The sequence below is a fragment of the Boleophthalmus pectinirostris genome, unplaced genomic scaffold (genome assembly GCF_026225935.1).
Source record: "Boleophthalmus pectinirostris isolate CB_2022bp ecotype Guang Dong unplaced genomic scaffold, ASM2622593v1 HiC_scaffold_8, whole genome shotgun sequence".
In the NCBI taxonomy this organism is placed as follows: domain Eukaryota; kingdom Metazoa; phylum Chordata; class Actinopteri; order Gobiiformes; family Gobiidae; genus Boleophthalmus; species Boleophthalmus pectinirostris.
The window spans coordinates 16,720,527-16,736,770 of record NW_026571515.1 but is presented as its reverse complement, the minus strand read 5'-3'; the positions used below and the strand labels follow the sequence as shown (position 1 = coordinate 16,736,770).

Genomic DNA, 16,244 nt, shown 5'->3' with positions numbered 1-16,244 from the left:
ATTTGATGTCTGCTAAACACAGCTGAATGGACAAAGATCAGGTCTTCACTTTAGTCACTGAACACTCGAGGCAGTGATTGGCTTGGTGTGTCCAGACCTGGCACTAATTACAACGGTATTTAACTGAATCCCTGTTTGCCCTCAGACCAGTGAAAAGGCTCCTCCTTCTCACCCTCAGACTACAGCCCCTGGTCCTAAGACCCAACCTCCTGAGAACCGGGGGCAGCAGCAGAAGGGGCCGGTGGAGAAACACAAGCGACATGAGACTGTGTCCTCTGCACACACTGTGGTCCTCTGTGGGTCCTGGAGCCTGCTAGTTTTATGGATATGTCTGCTCCTCCACTGAGAGAGCTTTAGTTTCCTCTTCCTGAGAGCCACACCTCTGGGCTCTCAAAGCTGAACTCAGTAGATTTCAAGGCCACACAGTGACAGAATGGTTAGCTAGTGCTTTAGTTTCTCGCCAAGACCGTCCCCGGTAGGATTCCAGCAGGGGGAGCATTTTCTGAGTGGAAATTTATGTTCTGCTGCGGTTACCTCTGACAACATGTGCAATAGGGTCCCCACTGGGGCCAGGAGTCCCCTGACAGTAAATCTCAGTGGGAATATCCTGGTTCAATAAAGATTTTTAACCACATTTTTCACTGTACAGCGCCCCCTACATTTCAGAGTAGGCATATTCTATAATAGTAGCATTATAACCATCAAACAGTTGAAAGGTAAAATGTTTTGAGTTGTGCTTAATGATCAGCATTCTCTTTTTGTTTGACCTTGCCTTCCTGTCTCGTGTTGTTTTGAGTTTTTTTGTTTTATTGTTTTAATGTAATGACTCTAACTGGACTCTGTGTAATTGCAGTAAACTGTACAGACTGTAAATAAACATTAGTTAACTATAAAAACTAAACCATTTCTGTCATTTATATAAAAACTGAATCTTAATATGCATGAATAAGAAAGTGTGTTATTTAGTGGTTATACAGGGTCTCCTTTTTCATTTTCTAATTTGGACAAAACAAAAAAACCAAAAAAAAGATCTTTAGACTTGGATCATATTGTCTGATGGTCTCATTATAATCAGAGTTTTATTTACAAGAGAGTCCTGATTATAAGTTATGCCTATAAACAGTGTTATAAATGTGGTTTAAACAGTATCCCTGTAATACATAAAGTAGCTCAACAAATTTGTATTCATGGCACTGAAATCAGTCAGAAGTATAGCGATCATACTGGCATTTTGAGTTTATTTACTCAAAGCTACAGTGCGTAACATTTCTAGTGGAGGGTCCGCCACCTGCTTATCTCCGTGGGGATGTTATTGCTTTGTCTATTATGTTTCACAGTATAGATTAAGCTATTACAATTCAGATCTGTGGAGAGTTGCTCCTGTTCACAGAAGGAACTATTGTATTTCAATAACATCTCCATGGTTACCCTCCACCAGAAAAGTTGCGCAGTGCAGATTTGAAAGACTTAGGTCTTATGACAGTGATAATGTGGCTCTTTGGACTCCACCTCCCATGATTCCATTCATCTGTGAGCCTTGTGCATGCTGGGAGCTGCAGTCCACAGCAGCAAACAGTGCATTGTGGGGGAATCTCAGTTTGAAAATGAGACGCACTCGGAGCAGGACGCACGCAGCTGGCTCCAGTCTGCGCCTCCCTGGACCTGGATCTAGACTTGGACTTAGACTTGGATCTGTGTGTCTCCTCTCCTCCTCTCCTCTCTCCTTGCCTTGTCTCCCTGTCTCCTCGTCTCCTCTCCTCGTCTCCTAGGCTGAATGTGCAGAGATGGGCTGCAGATTGAGTGTGAGCAGAGGCAGGAATCGGGTGAGTCAATCTTTTCATGAAGCAACACAATCACAGAACAAACACAGCACTCACACATTTTAGAATAAGAATCGTCACAATATACCATTTAACATAAGAGGAAGGAAACAGATTTGCTACAGTATAGTGATGATTGTGATGCCGTATTTGAATCCAGTGGGACAGTGAATGACAGCAGGGAGAGTGACAGCTGAATTGTTTTACACAGAGAGGAGAGAGGTGAGGATGTGGAGGCTCAAGTCTGACTGTCAAGTGGGCAGAGGAGGAGGGAGCTGTTAGCACTGGTTTACTGATTTTGATCTGATTTAGTCCTCATTTCTAGTTTGAACCTATTTAAAGGTCCTATATTTGGCTAAATTAATTCTTGTGAGCTTTAAGTCTTGTTATAATGTTACCTCGTCAAAAACACACCTGGAGTTGGGATTTGTTTCATTCACGCATGTTTGAATAACCCTTTATTATTACTCTGTCTACATTTCCAAATCTCAAAATGCTCTGTTCCGCCTTGTGATGTCACAAAGCAGTAGTTTCCAAATTAAACTCTACCCTTTACCTCTTGTTCAGTATAAACAGGCAATTCCAGGTCTTGAAATTATCTAAAATATTCCAGTGAAGGCATAGGTGTAACTTTTAAAACACAGTGAAGCACTTCCTGTATTACCACATGGCATCACAAGGTGGAACAGAGTGTTTCAGTTTGAGTGAAAAACTCAACTTAAAATGATCTGTGTGTTAAACATTTGTGAATGAAACAACCCCAGGTATATTTTTAATGAGGAAACAACATTATAACAGATCAGAAAATAATGTAATATGGGCCCTTTAAAGGTGCAGTATGCAAATTGCTTGTATCCATGGAGATGTTTCTGTGTAGGCATTATGCTCCTATCTTACATTTATTCAATCTGAGGTGTTTTGCTATGAATGTAATGTGAATAACGCGCCTGATTGTGTTTGTAGAGACAGGTAAATTTAATGCCAAACTGTAGAACATTCCAGGCAAAACATCCTCATGGAGAAAAGCAGGTATCAGAAAAGTTACACAGTGAATCTTTAAATTCTGGTTTATTTTTTATTTTACATCCTGTTTGTTCTTGGATTTGTTCAAAGTGCCTTAATCCTCCTTCAGATGGATGTGTAGGATGTGTTCATATTTCCATTCAGTCCTGTTACTTGCTTTGGTCCTGCTCTAGTCCTGATGTAGTCCTAGTCTGGTACAGGTTTAGTGCCGGGTCTACTTTAGCACCAGTTTAGTCCCAGTTTGGATGTGGCAATTTGGCATGTGTGCAAGTGTGAAGTTTTTCTGACGAATGAGATGTTCTGATCCTAAATCCTTTGGACAGACGAGTACAGACAGTACAAGGGCATGGATCTAGTCCTGGTTTCGTCCTGTATTTTGGTGTGTATTTTGTGTAAGGAGACTGGGTGATGATGATACGCTCTGATGGAGGAGCCTGAAGCTTTTGGGGAAAACTCAGACAGAAGTCAAAATTATGGGGTGTGACCACAGAGATTAAAATACTTTTGCTCATTAGGGACTTGTTTAATGCAACTCAATCTGCTCTATGAGTACTGAGTGTTAGTGTTAAAGTTCGGGGTCCCTGCAAATACTCGATACTGATTTTGATACCCAAATTTTAAAAGTAATTTTTTTGGACAATTTTGTCATTTTTAAACACTTTTTTTTTTCTTTATTATACATACACGTGGGTTTATACTAGATCTGATACAGCACAAGATCATTCTAAAAGTGTTAAGAGAAGGTCCAATTTTATCTTGTTGATGTGACTTTTTAGTACTTGCTCAAATGAGTACTGGTTTTAGTATCTGATTTTTGTTATTTTTTTTAACACCCCTGATCTCTATACTGAAATACTAATGCTATATTGTATTATTCATTTTATGATTAAAGGTTTATTACACAAAATTGGGTCGTGTGAGTTTTAAGCCATGTAATAATGTTGTTACCTCCTCAAAAACATACCTGGAGTTATGTTTTGTTTCATTCACCCATGTTTGAGTAAGCCTGATTTATTGATCTGTCTACATCTCAAATTATTTTAGTGAAAAGGTTTGGAGTTTAAAAACATGGTGGAGCACTTCCTGTGTTACCACATGACATCACAAGGTGGAACAGTGTTTTCTATTTGAGAGAAGAACTCAGCCTGAATATGCAGGATTTGTGTGAATGTAACACAACTTTGGGTATGTTTATGATAAGTTACCAACATTATATCATAGATCAGAAAATAGTGTAATATGAGCCCTTTAATATTCTCAAATGTGGTAGTGTAAATTAGTCTTGGAAGTCTTGGAGGACGGGTGATGTTGACTCAAGGCAGTTTCACAGCTAGAGGAGAGACAAGAAACTCGGTCACTCTCTTGTCTCTCTCTGTGTGTATGTGTGTGTGTTAGAGCAGTGGGCTGTCAGGTCACATCACTGTCACACATTCAGACCCACTCAGCTGTACTGCTCTGTGCTCTCCAACACAGTGGACAACACTGGACTACGTTTCCCACAATCCACCAGCACCGCCCCAGAGCACAGCTGTACTGCCCTGTGCTCTTTAACTCACTGGAACACATTAGCCTCCACGGCGCTCTCTGTTCACATTTGTGATTGGGAATGTTTTCAAACCTCTAGGTATTTTGGGACACCTGGGCAGAAAGTAAAAACTAATGATCTGCCACCTGCTTGTCCCTATGGGGATTGTTATTAATTTAATATTCTGCAGATGCATTCTGGGCTCACCTGTCCATAGATCTGACCTGTGCTGTGTTGCCACCTGTTTGTCTTCCTGGAGGTGGATATAAGTTTAATGCCATACTGAGTAACATTCCAGGCAAAGAGATAACATGGAGACAAAGTTGTGAAGCTTTCAGAAAAGTTACATAGTGCATTAGACTTTGGGACCTGTGGACTGAAGGAAAGAGTGAAGAGGGGTGGGGTCTGGGGGTGTAAGGAGCAGTGTGATTGGTCTAACAGATATCCACACTTCAAACTCTGCCCCTGCAGGTGTTTGTAATCAGAAACACTGAGCAGTGCTGTGTGATGTCACCAAGTTTTTGAAATTGCAGTGGCCACTGGAAGCAGCACATACTCGATGAAAATATATAACCTTGCACAGCAAGATGGATTCTAGTGATATTTATGAGTTCACAAACTCATGAGAATCTTGGTGCTCGCTGGTGCGTTAGGGCCTGACAGGTGGTGAGCGACTAATCACAGAGAAGCATTGAGGTTTGTGCAGAAGCCAAATGGAACACGCTCAAGCAAACCAAAACAACCATGGCTGACAGAAGTGCTTCAGTTTATTTAACGTCAGTACAGACTATTTTGTTTGTGAAGAATGTGAGGCATTCTACTATCTAAAGTTAGATTTTTTTCAGCTTGTTCTGTGGCACTTCAGATTCAAATTGTTTTCATGATGTGCCGCGTTTTCCAATAGTTTTCAATAAGATCCATCCCTGACTGATAATTCACAGTGACACACATATCAGTCTGGCATGAACCAGCTCAACAAATATACCTAGTTTGCATAGATGCAAAAATGCCCCAAAAATAGTAAAATAGTAGCTGATTTAATGTTTAGTTCACTTTACGTTTAAGCTGTAGTTAAATTTAAACTACATTGAAATATTGAACTTCTGCAACATTTTTCGTTTCCATGCATTTTGTTTTAATAAGAGATTCTACAGAAAAATGGACCAAAACTAATTTCAGGATGATTGCGTTCTGTGTTCCACAGCCTAAACCCCGGCCCTTGCGACACTCCCATGGCCCTGAAGAGCTACACTTCAGGGATGAATTTGGTCAACCAATCACAGTGCAGCTTGAAGAGAGAGGGCGGGGCCAGTACAGACCAATGGAAGCTCATTGGGAGATGAGTCAGACTCAGAGGCCTTGCTACAGTGACCCCTACATTCCCCCTGACCTTTACCCCTTTATGTCACATGACCAGTTTCCCACCCCCAGCTGTGTCCCCAGTGTGTCCTACAGCCTGGACCAAATGGACCAGATGGACCCCGAGTGGCTTCAGACTCAGGTACATCCTCTTGACTTCAGCTGCCATGTTTAATCATGTGGTATTTCACAAATGTACTTTATCAGTCTAAACAAGAAATAGTTTAAGTCATATAATATGTGGAGACTGGGCTTTAAAGGTATTTGACTTTCTGCCAGTATTGTACAGATAAAGTCTAGTATACGTAATCTCATACGTCTTTTAGCACATTTTTGCTGACCGCTCAGACTGGGATGGGGATCAGGACCAAAACATTCAAAAGTCAGAGGGTTTACCAGGCTATCAGTCAATAACATTCTCTATCATTCCTGTTTCTTCTCAGTTCACGTGTCCCTGGCCTCCACCAGACCTCAGGCCTGATCCCGCCATGGATCTGGACCAGGTTCAGCCTGGTCCTGGTCTGGTTCCAGACTTCCCCTGCAGTTCCTCTCAGTTCCTCAAAGGGATACTGCTCTCAGAGGCAGAGACTGATATTGTGTCATCGCTCCCAGGCCACACTCCTTCATCCCGAGGCTCTTCTCCTTCAGACTCTTTGACATCGTCTTTGACGTCAGAGCCCAGTGATTCAGGCTTCCACAGTGTCAGCACTGCAGGTCCCGCCCCCAGAGCTGCAGGCCCCGCCCCTAGAGTTGTCGGCCCCTCTCCCGGACACCATCGCCCGCATCTTCAGAGAGGCCGCTGGGAACTGCAGTCAATCCCTGAGAACTGGAGGTGAGTCAGAATAGTTTAGGTTCAACATTTCATAATAAACCATTGTTGTATAAGATGCTTTTCTTTTGCTTTTGTGACTTTTGCTGATGATTCCATGTTGGTAAAAAGCCAGCATCACTTGCAAGTGAATATTATTGCTCTGTAGTTCTGTGATCAAATGAAGTAACTTGTAATGAGTCTTACTGTGTCTGTTTTTTAGTCCTGCTCCTCATTATACACATGAACAGTCGGACCAGAGGGGATTCTGGGAGATGCAGTCCATCCCAGAGTCGGGGCCCAGGGCTAGCTGCAGCGTAGGCAACAGTACCACAACAACAGTCCACTTTCACCGTCCGGAACGCAGCCCCACGTCTCCACGGCAACACAGCCCCCGGTTACAGAGACAGCGCTCACCTGCGACCACACCCCTTGGTCAGTGAGTCAGCTGTACTGTGTGTGCTCTGTGAATACTGATTCAGCTGTCTGGGGTCTATCATGTCACTAATATACTGTGTCAATAAACCTACATAACTCTAATGTGATGATCTATTATCATCTTTTTTCCCACAGGCTGTCGCACCGAGCCCTGCCAGCGGAGAGCGCTCTGGCTGCAAGACGGATCCAGAACTTTAACAGAACCAAACCGGAGCCAAACTTTCACAAATCTGAGCCAGAATCAGAACCAGCATCGGAGGAGAGCCAGCCACCCCTGCACCCTCCAGGCTTCAGAGACCCGGACCTCCCAGAGCGGTCCATCTGAGACCAGGTCTAACCAGGCCAGCACTGCACCGAGGAGGAGCCTAACCAGAACCAGCCAATGGGATCGGAGCTCGACCCATGACAGACAAACCAGCTTAACCCAAGACCAAAACCAGGACTTCAACCAAATCCCCCAAAACCCTTCTATGTACAACCCCCAAATCACAACCAGATCCAGAGAGTCCTTGGATCAAGCCTTCGTCAAACCTAACCGGACCAGAGAGCTTAGCCTGGACCAAAACCATCACAGTCCTCTGACTCGGACCTCCCAGACTCTCAAAACTAGATCCAACCGAGAGACCACACCTCAGTTTTACAGCACAGTCCAGTCCAGTCCCAGATCGCCCAATCAGAGGCCACTTCGAAGGCATCGAGCTCCACGATTGGTCCATCAGAGGAGTGATGTCACCACTGATGAAGAGTTGTTCCCACCTCCCCAAGATCGCCGCAGACCAGGTCACAAAACCCGGATCAGATCCTCCCAGAGTCGTTCTGGACCGGACCAGGATCCACTCATGGTCCTGAGAGACCAGAACCTGGACCGCATCAGGACCAGGCAGATTCTTGACGAGTGGACCACCATTGAAGAGCTGCTGAGCCATGGGACCAGAACAGAAAACAGGAGCAAGGGCTGGCCCAGTCCGCTCCTGTCTGTTACTACAGTCTGATCAAACCAGAACAAGTACCAGAACCAGGACTGTCTACACCAGACCAGAACTAAGGCTAGAACCAGAGCCAAAACTGAAAACATGGAAAAAGCACCTACAACCTGTGTTTACACATATCAGATGATGATCAGAACCAAGTCCAAACCTCATGTGGACCAGAAGAAGATCTAATACTGATGAGAACTCTGTGACTGTTTCTAAAGGAGAGGAAACGGGTCCTGGACTAAACTGTGAATAAATATGTGAATACACACACTGTCAACCGAAATTCAGATTAAGATTAACTACACTGCAAAAAAGAAATACTTCTCCATTAATTCAAATACATCATGATTTTAGTAGTTTTTTAGTGTCCAAACTAATCAAACCAAGACACATTCTGCTTTCAGACAGGTGTAAATATTCAGGTATTACTCTAGATCAGATGTGAGTGTGAAAGAGAAAAGTAAAGTTTGCCCAAAAGGCTCAGAGATTCATGTGAGCTAAGGAAATATATGTTTTAACAGCAATATAGGCCTATATATTTTTTATCTAATTAAAATAAGATTAAATTAAAGGTCAGAAACATTAGAACCACATTCTAACCAGGTCAAAATCTGAACCCAGGTTTGATTCTGGAATCATTTGGGAACATTTTTATTTATTTTATGTAATTCATTTGGTGTGTGGCCATTTTACTTGACCTGGAGCTGTCAAATGCATCTATATACGTAATTTCCATAACTAGCAGCACCACCTCCTCAGACCTCTCTCTTCTCCTCATCTGGACGAAGATGGCACTACAGCCTGAGATTCTCTCAGTAGAGGAACCTCACCATCACACTGTTTGTATCTTGCAAATTTTACTCCCATCTTTATGAAACATGTATTCTGTTTATGAAAGATCAATTCTGTTTACTCCTACCAAAACACACACTGTACTCTTTGCACCTTAGAGTCTTAATTTCTCGCTCTAAACCAGTATTTTTGTGTTGCCAGTTCACAGTTGTTAAAGATGACTGAGGTGAGAGTGTGGTCCAGCTCATTCTTTCACTCGTTTCCATCCGAGTGTCTCCATGGCGACTGTCTGAGCGTCTCCACGGTGACCGCTGCATCACAGTTTCCACAGCAACACTTTGACGACTCCATCACTGTCGTCGTCATTTAACCACCTCGTCAATTCGGCAAGTTCACAAAATCATGACAGAAACACTATTTAGCAGTTGTTTTACAGTTAACAGGATCCAGGCTCAGCTCCGGTCCACTGCTCCCGAAAGGTGCAGAGGATGAGGAGGAATATAACTGCACAGAAAATCCAGAAACAATAACACAGAGTACGATAGTGTATTTAAAAACTGTGTACAGTATAGTGCTTAGAGGGAGCAGATCTCACTCAGGACAGAATACAGCTTTATTTGATGTTCCAGATCAGCACTAAAATGTCCCTTTACTGATCCTTTGTGGCTGAAAATAGTACCTTTGTGTCAGCTAGGATATGAAGCAAAATGTTCTGCTGTTTGAGGCTGTTTGTGAACCTAACTCAACCTTTATGTTGCTAACAAACTGTGGTAAAATGATGTACAGGCATGCAGTGCAGGTAATTACGCATAAGAACAAATTTAATGTTTCATCTCAACTGTACTGTAGTTATTTACAACTTATGGAGTCTAATAAATCACAAATATTATGCTAGTAGTGGCATCACAGTGACAGAGGAGCAGTTCATATCAGGATGAAAAGGGTTTGTTTGTGGTATTTTTGTAAATAAATCTGTTTAAATTTTAAGTCTAAATTCTCATGTCGTTTATGTTTTGTTTTTCTGATTTAATGTTGTTTCCTCATCAAAAACATACCTGGAGTTTTGTTTTGTATTATTATTTACACGTTTTAGTACACACAAATCCAGCATATTTAGGCTGTGTTCTTTCTCGAACTTGAAAACACTCTGTTCCATCTTGTGATGTCATGTGGTAATACAAGAAGTGCTCCATTGTGTTTTTAAACTTCATACACCTTCACTAAAATCATTTGGATAATTTCAGCCTGGAAATTGCCAATCTCTACTGAACTAAAAGTAAAATGTAGCAGTTAACTTGAAAGCTACTGCTTCATGACATTACAAGGTGGAACATAGCATTTTGAGCTTTGGAGAGGTCAGACTAAAAATAGAGGGTTACTCAAACATGTGAATGAAACAAAACACATCTCCAGGTATGTTCTGGGTGAAGTAACATGGCTTAAATCTCACAAAACTCAATTCTACGTAGGAGCTTTAATGTCAGCTACAGTATTGTGACTGGAGTATTATTAGGCGATGGGAGCGACAACACAACTGTACCCCTCCACTTCCCAGATGAACGCTTAAATAAATACATTGTTTAAGAAAAATAAAATAGACTTTATTTAAATTTAAAACAAATGTAACCCACATTATCTTTAAATATAAACAACCAAGTCTGTTTAAATATTATTATAGCTCTGGTTCAGTCCCAGTTTGGTTTTGGTCCACATGTGTTTTAATTGTTCTCCGTGAAGACTTGTCCCTTAACTGCAAGTCTTGAGCTGAAGGGTTGAACTGGACATCTAAGGTTTGAGCTGTGTGATTGGCTGGTAGATGATTGGCCAGTGGGCTGACCTAGGAGAATGTTCCTGATCTCTGATTGGTCAGACTCGTGGCTGTGGCAGCAGTACAGAGCAGCAGCATCGATGGGATGGGCCTCAGTATTGAAGATGTAGGCTCCTGTTAAAAAACATTCTTGTAAATTGTGTTTGTAAATACTACACAACTCAAATGTGCTTGAAAGTAACTCACCTGTCCCAAGCACACACCTTCCAGAAAACCCGGCCCCTTCTTCCCATGGTCCGCCCCCATGCAGGAAGTGGGTGGGGTCAAAGAGCAGGTAAAGGTATTTAATGGTCTCTGCCAAAAAGAAGGACTCCATCCTGTTGTCCAGTTGGTGGTCCCTCAGATCTTTCACCTGATTACAGATATCAAAGTTTATGCATGATTCAGTAGGATCGTACCAGCAGTAGGAGCAACAGTGGAGGTTAGGGGTGGGTGCCTATTTTTTATTTTTTTTATTTTTTAAGTACTAGTACACGAACAATATTTTTTTCAGTATCTTTGCTCTGAATACTTTAGGAATTGGTTTTGTCCATGTCAGAACTAGTCTAAATTTGGTATTATAAGAAACTACTATTAATATTAATAATCTAGCGCGAACATCACCCAGCCCTAGTAGTAATAGATGTAGTTGTAATAGCACAACTCTCACCGAGGCATATCCACACGGTGTGCGGCTGATCTTTTCAATGGACTCCAGAGCGTCCAGGCCCATCTGCAGATACATGTGATCCCCAGTGGCTCGGAACAAGTACATGGCACTTTCTATCAACTCTGAAACCCCAAATATATTTAAATACATCAGAAACACATTCTTATACAAACACAAGTTTAATACAATTATTGTGGGTAAGTGCGTAAATCACATTTATTTCTTACCTGGTCTAAGAGGGTAGCCTTCTCTCTTGTCCACAGTATAACCCTGTGGGATGCTGTAGAACTCTGGAAGACCTCCAAACTGTCTCCAGACCGAATAGTAATTCTGGAAGGTCCTCACTGCACTTTCCAGATCTCCAATCAAAGACTAAAGGACAAAGATTTAGTCTATCTCTTCAGCTGTGTTTGCCCTGTGGTCCCATTCATCCACAGATCTTACCTGTAAGCCGGGCCAGAATGCCTCCAGGGACTGAAAGACTGGCATGGACACTGTGCCTTTGTGCATCTGGACCCACAGGTACCAATCATCAAACCGAGTGTAGTTCTGGATTGCTTTGTCATATTCTGAAATAAATAACAGTAAGAATTGCATCAGCCATTACACAATCTTCATGCACAATAGACCTAATTTCTTCTTCTCATCTATAAATGAATGCCTCTAAATAAGTGGCTCTTTGCGGTTTCTCCCGTGATTTTCTGGTTAGGTCATGCTGGGTTAGACTGAAAAACTCTGCTCAAGGCCTCAGAGTAGGTCTCACTTCTGCCCATACCATCTGCGCTCCTTTTATCTATTACAAATCTAAACATGAGCTGCTGATAGACTCATTTCCTGGACAAATTATATCTCTCAGTGTCTCTGAGCCATACCATGGAACATATGCAGTAGTCCAGGGTCCTGGAGGAGGATGGATCCTTTCACCAAATATTCAAAGTATGAGTCGACTCCAGCTCCAATCCCTGCATCCTGAGCCACCCACTTCTGAGTCACAACGTCTATGTGGTTCCCCACCTGAGGACCAGAACAGTCAGAGGTTAGTCCTGCTTCAGTCCTGGTTAAGTCCTGGTTGAGTTCTGGATGAGTCCCAGGTCAGTACCAGTCCAATGCTGGACCTGGTCTGCCACAAAGCCTGCAGAGCCTTGTGGGCCAGGTCCTCGTAGGTTTGGTTCCCAGTGAGTCTGCTCAGAGTCGCAAACTCCAGGATGAATGTCCCCACTCCAGCTGTACAGGTGACAGGGGTTTCAGAGGGACTGACCCCACGCAGCAGGTTCACAGTCCCATACGGCATCCCAGAGGGGGTCTCAAAGGCTGGGGAGAGAGACTTAGAGACTTACAAAAACAATAAAACTGAGATAAGAGGCTCACAAGAAACACATCTGACCTAAATTTGACCTTGCCAGAATGATGCCTTTACAGTGTACTTTTCAGACGTTCTTTTTTATATACATATTGCCAAAATCAATATGGTATTATACTGATATTTTAATATGTGTACCTACTGTGATGTTAGGTAAATGATTCAGCTATTTTTTTTGATTAATTGCATCTCTGACCTGGTAGCAGTTTCTTGGCTGCGTCCTCTGCCATTCTCAGTAAGGGACCTGAACACGGCCAACCAGGCTCTAACTCCAGACCCGCCCGACCCGAGAGGAGGTGAGCGGAGAGCAAACCCCCCACCACTGACACAAGAGACACAGGGATAATAACAGGTTTATAATGATGTGAACAGAACTGAGAATGAAATGAAGAAGGTCAAACTGAGCAGGCTCAAGGACATCTGAACATGTTTAGAAGGAATATTAATATGTGTTAATGGATCTCAACAAATTTGGGACAAAAACAAATGTAGAACTCCCATATTATGCAATTTTCTGATCTATGTTAAAAAATGTTCTTTCCTCATCACAAACAAACCTGGAGTTGTGTTTTGTTTCATTCATACATGTTTAACACACAAACCCTGCATATCTAGGCTGAGTTCTTCTCTCAAAAAAACAAAAAAAAACCTGTTCCACCTTGTGATGTCATGTTGTAATACAGGAATGCTCCATTGTGTTTTTAAACTCCATAGCCATTCTCTGGAATCATTTGGATGATTTAAGTGCCAATCTCTTCTAAAAAAAATTTAAAAAAATGGTAAAAGGAGCTGTTAACTAAAGTAGAGCAGATCATTTTGAGCTTTTGAAACATAGACAACTAATAATAAAGGTGTGAATGAAACAATTACAACTCTCGGTATGTTTTTGGTGAGGTAACAACATTATAACATGCCTTAAAGCTCACAGGAGTCAATTTTGCATAACATAAGATCATTCACATGTTCTGTTAAAGTAGGACTGGACTGTGGTTTTACCTCTGATGTTGGTCTCAAAAACGGAAGCATTTACGTCAATATCAAAGTGAACAGTTTCCTGAAGCAAAGAAGCCACTCTCTGGAACTCAGTCCTGTTCCCCAAAACCTGCAAAAGAATGCCCCCCAGTGGACATTAACAACAAGTACTTGACAATAGCCCTGAATTGTTGATCTCCCGGTGCAGTTAGTTAGTTCTGGGCTGTGATTGGTTGCTTCTGTCAGTGTCTGGCTGTGATTGGTCAGAGCTGGGCTGTCATGGGGTTCAATAGTGACAGCCTGCTCTGCTTCCGGAAGTAAATTTTCCATTCATTTTTCCAATAGACCTTTTCAAAAAAATTCTACTATTAAAGAGCTCAAAGACAAGACCAATGCAAGATTTTGCAAAATGCTTTAATAAAGCCGCAGTTTAATAAATAAATGTATAGGTCTTGTGGCCATTAGCTACCACAGAGCTGATTAGTCCTGAGCAAGCTATCAAACTTTAAAAAAAAATTAAAATTCAGAAAGTCTATGGGAATAATGAATGAGAAATTTAATTCTGGGGAGTGGGAGGACACTTGAACTCCATTGGTCAGTGGTGGGATCTGATTAGTGTGTGGAGGGACTCACCAAGAGAGTGTCCAGCGCATCAATTAGAGTGAGAGAGAAACTGGAAGGGAGACACAATAATTAAGAGTCAGTCACACCAGAGGAAAGAATCATACACACACAACTACATGAGGAGTATATATCTGCTTTACCTGCCCCAGGTGTCCTGTCCGTCACAAGTGAGGGGGCGGAGCTCATCGTAGGGGAACGCATGGTCCAGGTAACTGTTGTAGGCATGGTAAAACATGGTCCGGATCCTGGACCTAAAGAAGAACAAAGATTAAGTCCTGGTTTCATGCTTGTCCTAATCTTTCATTCACTCTTTTTGGTTATACTTTATGTATTATTTTGGTCTGACTGTCCCTGTAACTGCCTCATATTTCTTCCTACATAATTAAGAGGGTTTATTCTTATTAACATGTACGCTCAGGTTGTTGTTTCGAAACACAGCTCAGTGAACCCTGCATTGGTACTGCTGTTAAAGATGCATTTAACTTTCGTGGAGGAGGGTCTGCCACCTGCTGATGGTCTCAATGGAGATGTTATTGTTGCACCTGTATGGCATTAAATTTATCTATTTCCATGGGGAGAAGCAGGTAGCCCAATTAGGTAGGATGACCAGACATCCCTATTTCCCCGGGACAGTCTCAGCTTTGAGACCTGTGTCCCCTGTCCCAGCAGATTTATCCAAAACCAGTGATTTGTCCCAGTTTTATACAGGAAATGTCCCAGGTGTCACTATTTTTGACCAATTTGATCCCTGCCAACACTAAAAAGAGGCATACATTGACATTTGTTTAGGTAAAATATAGAAAAGTTGCTTAAAATGACCAAAACACAAAGAAAATGTGACTATACTGACCACATGTTAGTCATGAATGGGCCAAGTGCAGAACAGTTTTCCTTAATTATGCATTTTTCCCCACAATTTTATTCCTACCAATAACTACAAACCAGGGATGTCCCAGCTTTTGATTTTGAAAATATGGTCACCCTACAATTACGCCAAGTTACAGGTCAGATCTGTGGAGAGGTGACCCTGTCCACAGTAAGAATTCGTGTTTTTCAAGGTATTTTTAAGCAATAAAAAACATCTCCATGGAGACAAGGAAGTAGCAGATGCAGCAGCAGAAAAGTTACGTAGTGCACATTTAAGTGGCAGGACTGAAGATGTGGAGCAGGTGTCTGTGGTGGTACCTGATCGTCTCCATCTCTTCCCCCGTGAACTCCCGCGCGTGCGTGTCTCTCAGTGCAGCTCCAAGCGCGAGCACGAGCACGAGCAACAACGTGCATCCCGCCGTGCACGCCATCTCTGCGCGTCCACGAGCCTCACATCAGAAGCAGATTTACTCTCAAAACATGTTAATTATCGGGAAAATCACCGTGAAGTAAAACAGCAGATATAAACAGGAAGAACTCACACAGCGCATGCGCAAAGACACTCATCGTTAGCGAGTTGCGTTCAGGAAACTGGGAAATAGTAGTGCTATACTTAGGGTGACCAGATTAAATATAAATATACAAAATAAAAAACTGGGACATCCCTGGTTTGGGTTGGTAATAATACAATTGTAAAACGAGTGCATAATTAAGGAACATTTTTATGCACTCGGCAATCATGTGAGTCAGTATAGTCACATTTTCCTTGTCTTTTCTGTATTTTACCTACACAAATTACAATTTATGCCTCTCTTTACTGTAGGCAGGTATCAGATTGGTCAAAAATAGGGACACCTGGGACATTTCTTGTATAAAACTGGGACAGATCACTGGTTTTGGATAAATCTGATGGGACAGGGGACACAGAGCTCAAAACTGGGACTGTAAATAGTAAATAGTTTGGTCACCCTGGCTATACTAAAATAGTTTTTGTCACCCTGGCTATACTAAAAGCTTTAATTATTATTATTATTAAAAAATAAAGACAAAATAATCATACCAGGGTCTCCAATGATAACGTGATGTGGCCGGAGGTTGTGGGTTGGATTTCTGCTCTAGAGTGGTGCAGACAACAGTGAAATGTCCACAGGCTACATGAGCTGAGATGAGATGAGCTGGAGAATTGAATGTGAAAATGAATG

The 16,244-nt window shown here is 42.1% G+C and overlaps 2 protein-coding genes across 4 annotated transcripts; one reads left to right on the top strand and one right to left on the bottom strand.

Annotated features, from left to right (window-relative positions):
• The first annotated feature begins 4,923 nt into the window (after positions 1 to 4,923).
• Positions 4,924 to 9,690, top strand: LOC129412439 (uncharacterized). Its single transcript, XM_055166413.1, has 5 exons — positions 4,924 to 5,064; positions 5,573 to 5,869; positions 6,171 to 6,559; positions 6,759 to 6,970; positions 7,109 to 9,690. The coding sequence occupies exons 2-5, from the start codon at positions 5,690 to 5,692 to the stop codon at positions 7,963 to 7,965; spliced, it is 1,638 nt and encodes a 545-aa protein (XP_055022388.1). The 5' UTR covers positions 4,924 to 5,064; positions 5,573 to 5,689; the 3' UTR covers positions 7,966 to 9,690.
• A 628-nt stretch (positions 9,691 to 10,318) lies between these two features.
• On the bottom strand, positions 10,319 to 16,225 carry edem2 (ER degradation enhancer, mannosidase alpha-like 2). 3 transcript variants are annotated; one of them, XM_055166414.1, is made up of 13 exons: positions 16,103 to 16,222; positions 15,361 to 15,491; positions 14,316 to 14,426; positions 14,185 to 14,224; positions 13,576 to 13,681; positions 12,776 to 12,901; positions 12,319 to 12,530; positions 12,092 to 12,233; positions 11,664 to 11,788; positions 11,447 to 11,591; positions 11,220 to 11,341; positions 10,757 to 10,922; positions 10,319 to 10,684 (listed from the first exon to the last, which is right to left on the bottom strand). In XM_055166414.1, the coding sequence occupies exons 2-13, from the start codon at positions 15,471 to 15,473 to the stop codon at positions 10,461 to 10,463; spliced, it is 1,632 nt and encodes a 543-aa protein (XP_055022389.1). In that variant the 5' UTR covers positions 15,474 to 15,491; positions 16,103 to 16,222; the 3' UTR covers positions 10,319 to 10,460. The 3 variants fall into 3 exon arrangements, with proteins under 3 accessions (XP_055022389.1, XP_055022390.1, XP_020778072.1); XM_055166415.1 differs by lacking the exon at positions 15,361 to 15,491 and having other exon boundaries at positions 16,103 to 16,225; XM_020922413.2 differs by lacking the exon at positions 16,103 to 16,222 and having other exon boundaries at positions 15,361 to 15,765.
• Between the last annotated feature and the right edge of the window lie 19 nt (positions 16,226 to 16,244).

Coding starts and splice junctions, on each gene's coding strand:
- LOC129412439 (XM_055166413.1), top strand. CDS start 5,690: ATGGAAGCTCATTGGGAGATGAGTCAGACTCAGAGGCCTTGCTACAGT. Junction 5,870..6,170: donor CCGAGTGGCTTCAGACTCAG/GTACATCCTCTT, acceptor GTTTCTTCTCAG/TTCACGTGTCCCTGGCCTCC. Junction 6,560..6,758: donor TCAATCCCTGAGAACTGGAG/GTGAGTCAGAAT, acceptor TCTGTTTTTTAG/TCCTGCTCCTCATTATACAC.
- edem2 (XM_055166414.1), bottom strand. CDS start 15,473: ATGGCGTGCACGGCGGGATGCACGTTGTTGCTCGTGCTCGTGCTCGCG. Junction 13,682..14,184: donor ATGCGCTGGACACTCTCTTG/GTGAGTCCCTCC, acceptor ATTCTTTTGCAG/GTTTTGGGGAACAGGACTGA. Junction 11,342..11,446: donor AGGCTACCCTCTTAGACCAG/GTAAGAAATAAA, acceptor TTGGGGTTTCAG/AGTTGATAGAAAGTGCCATG.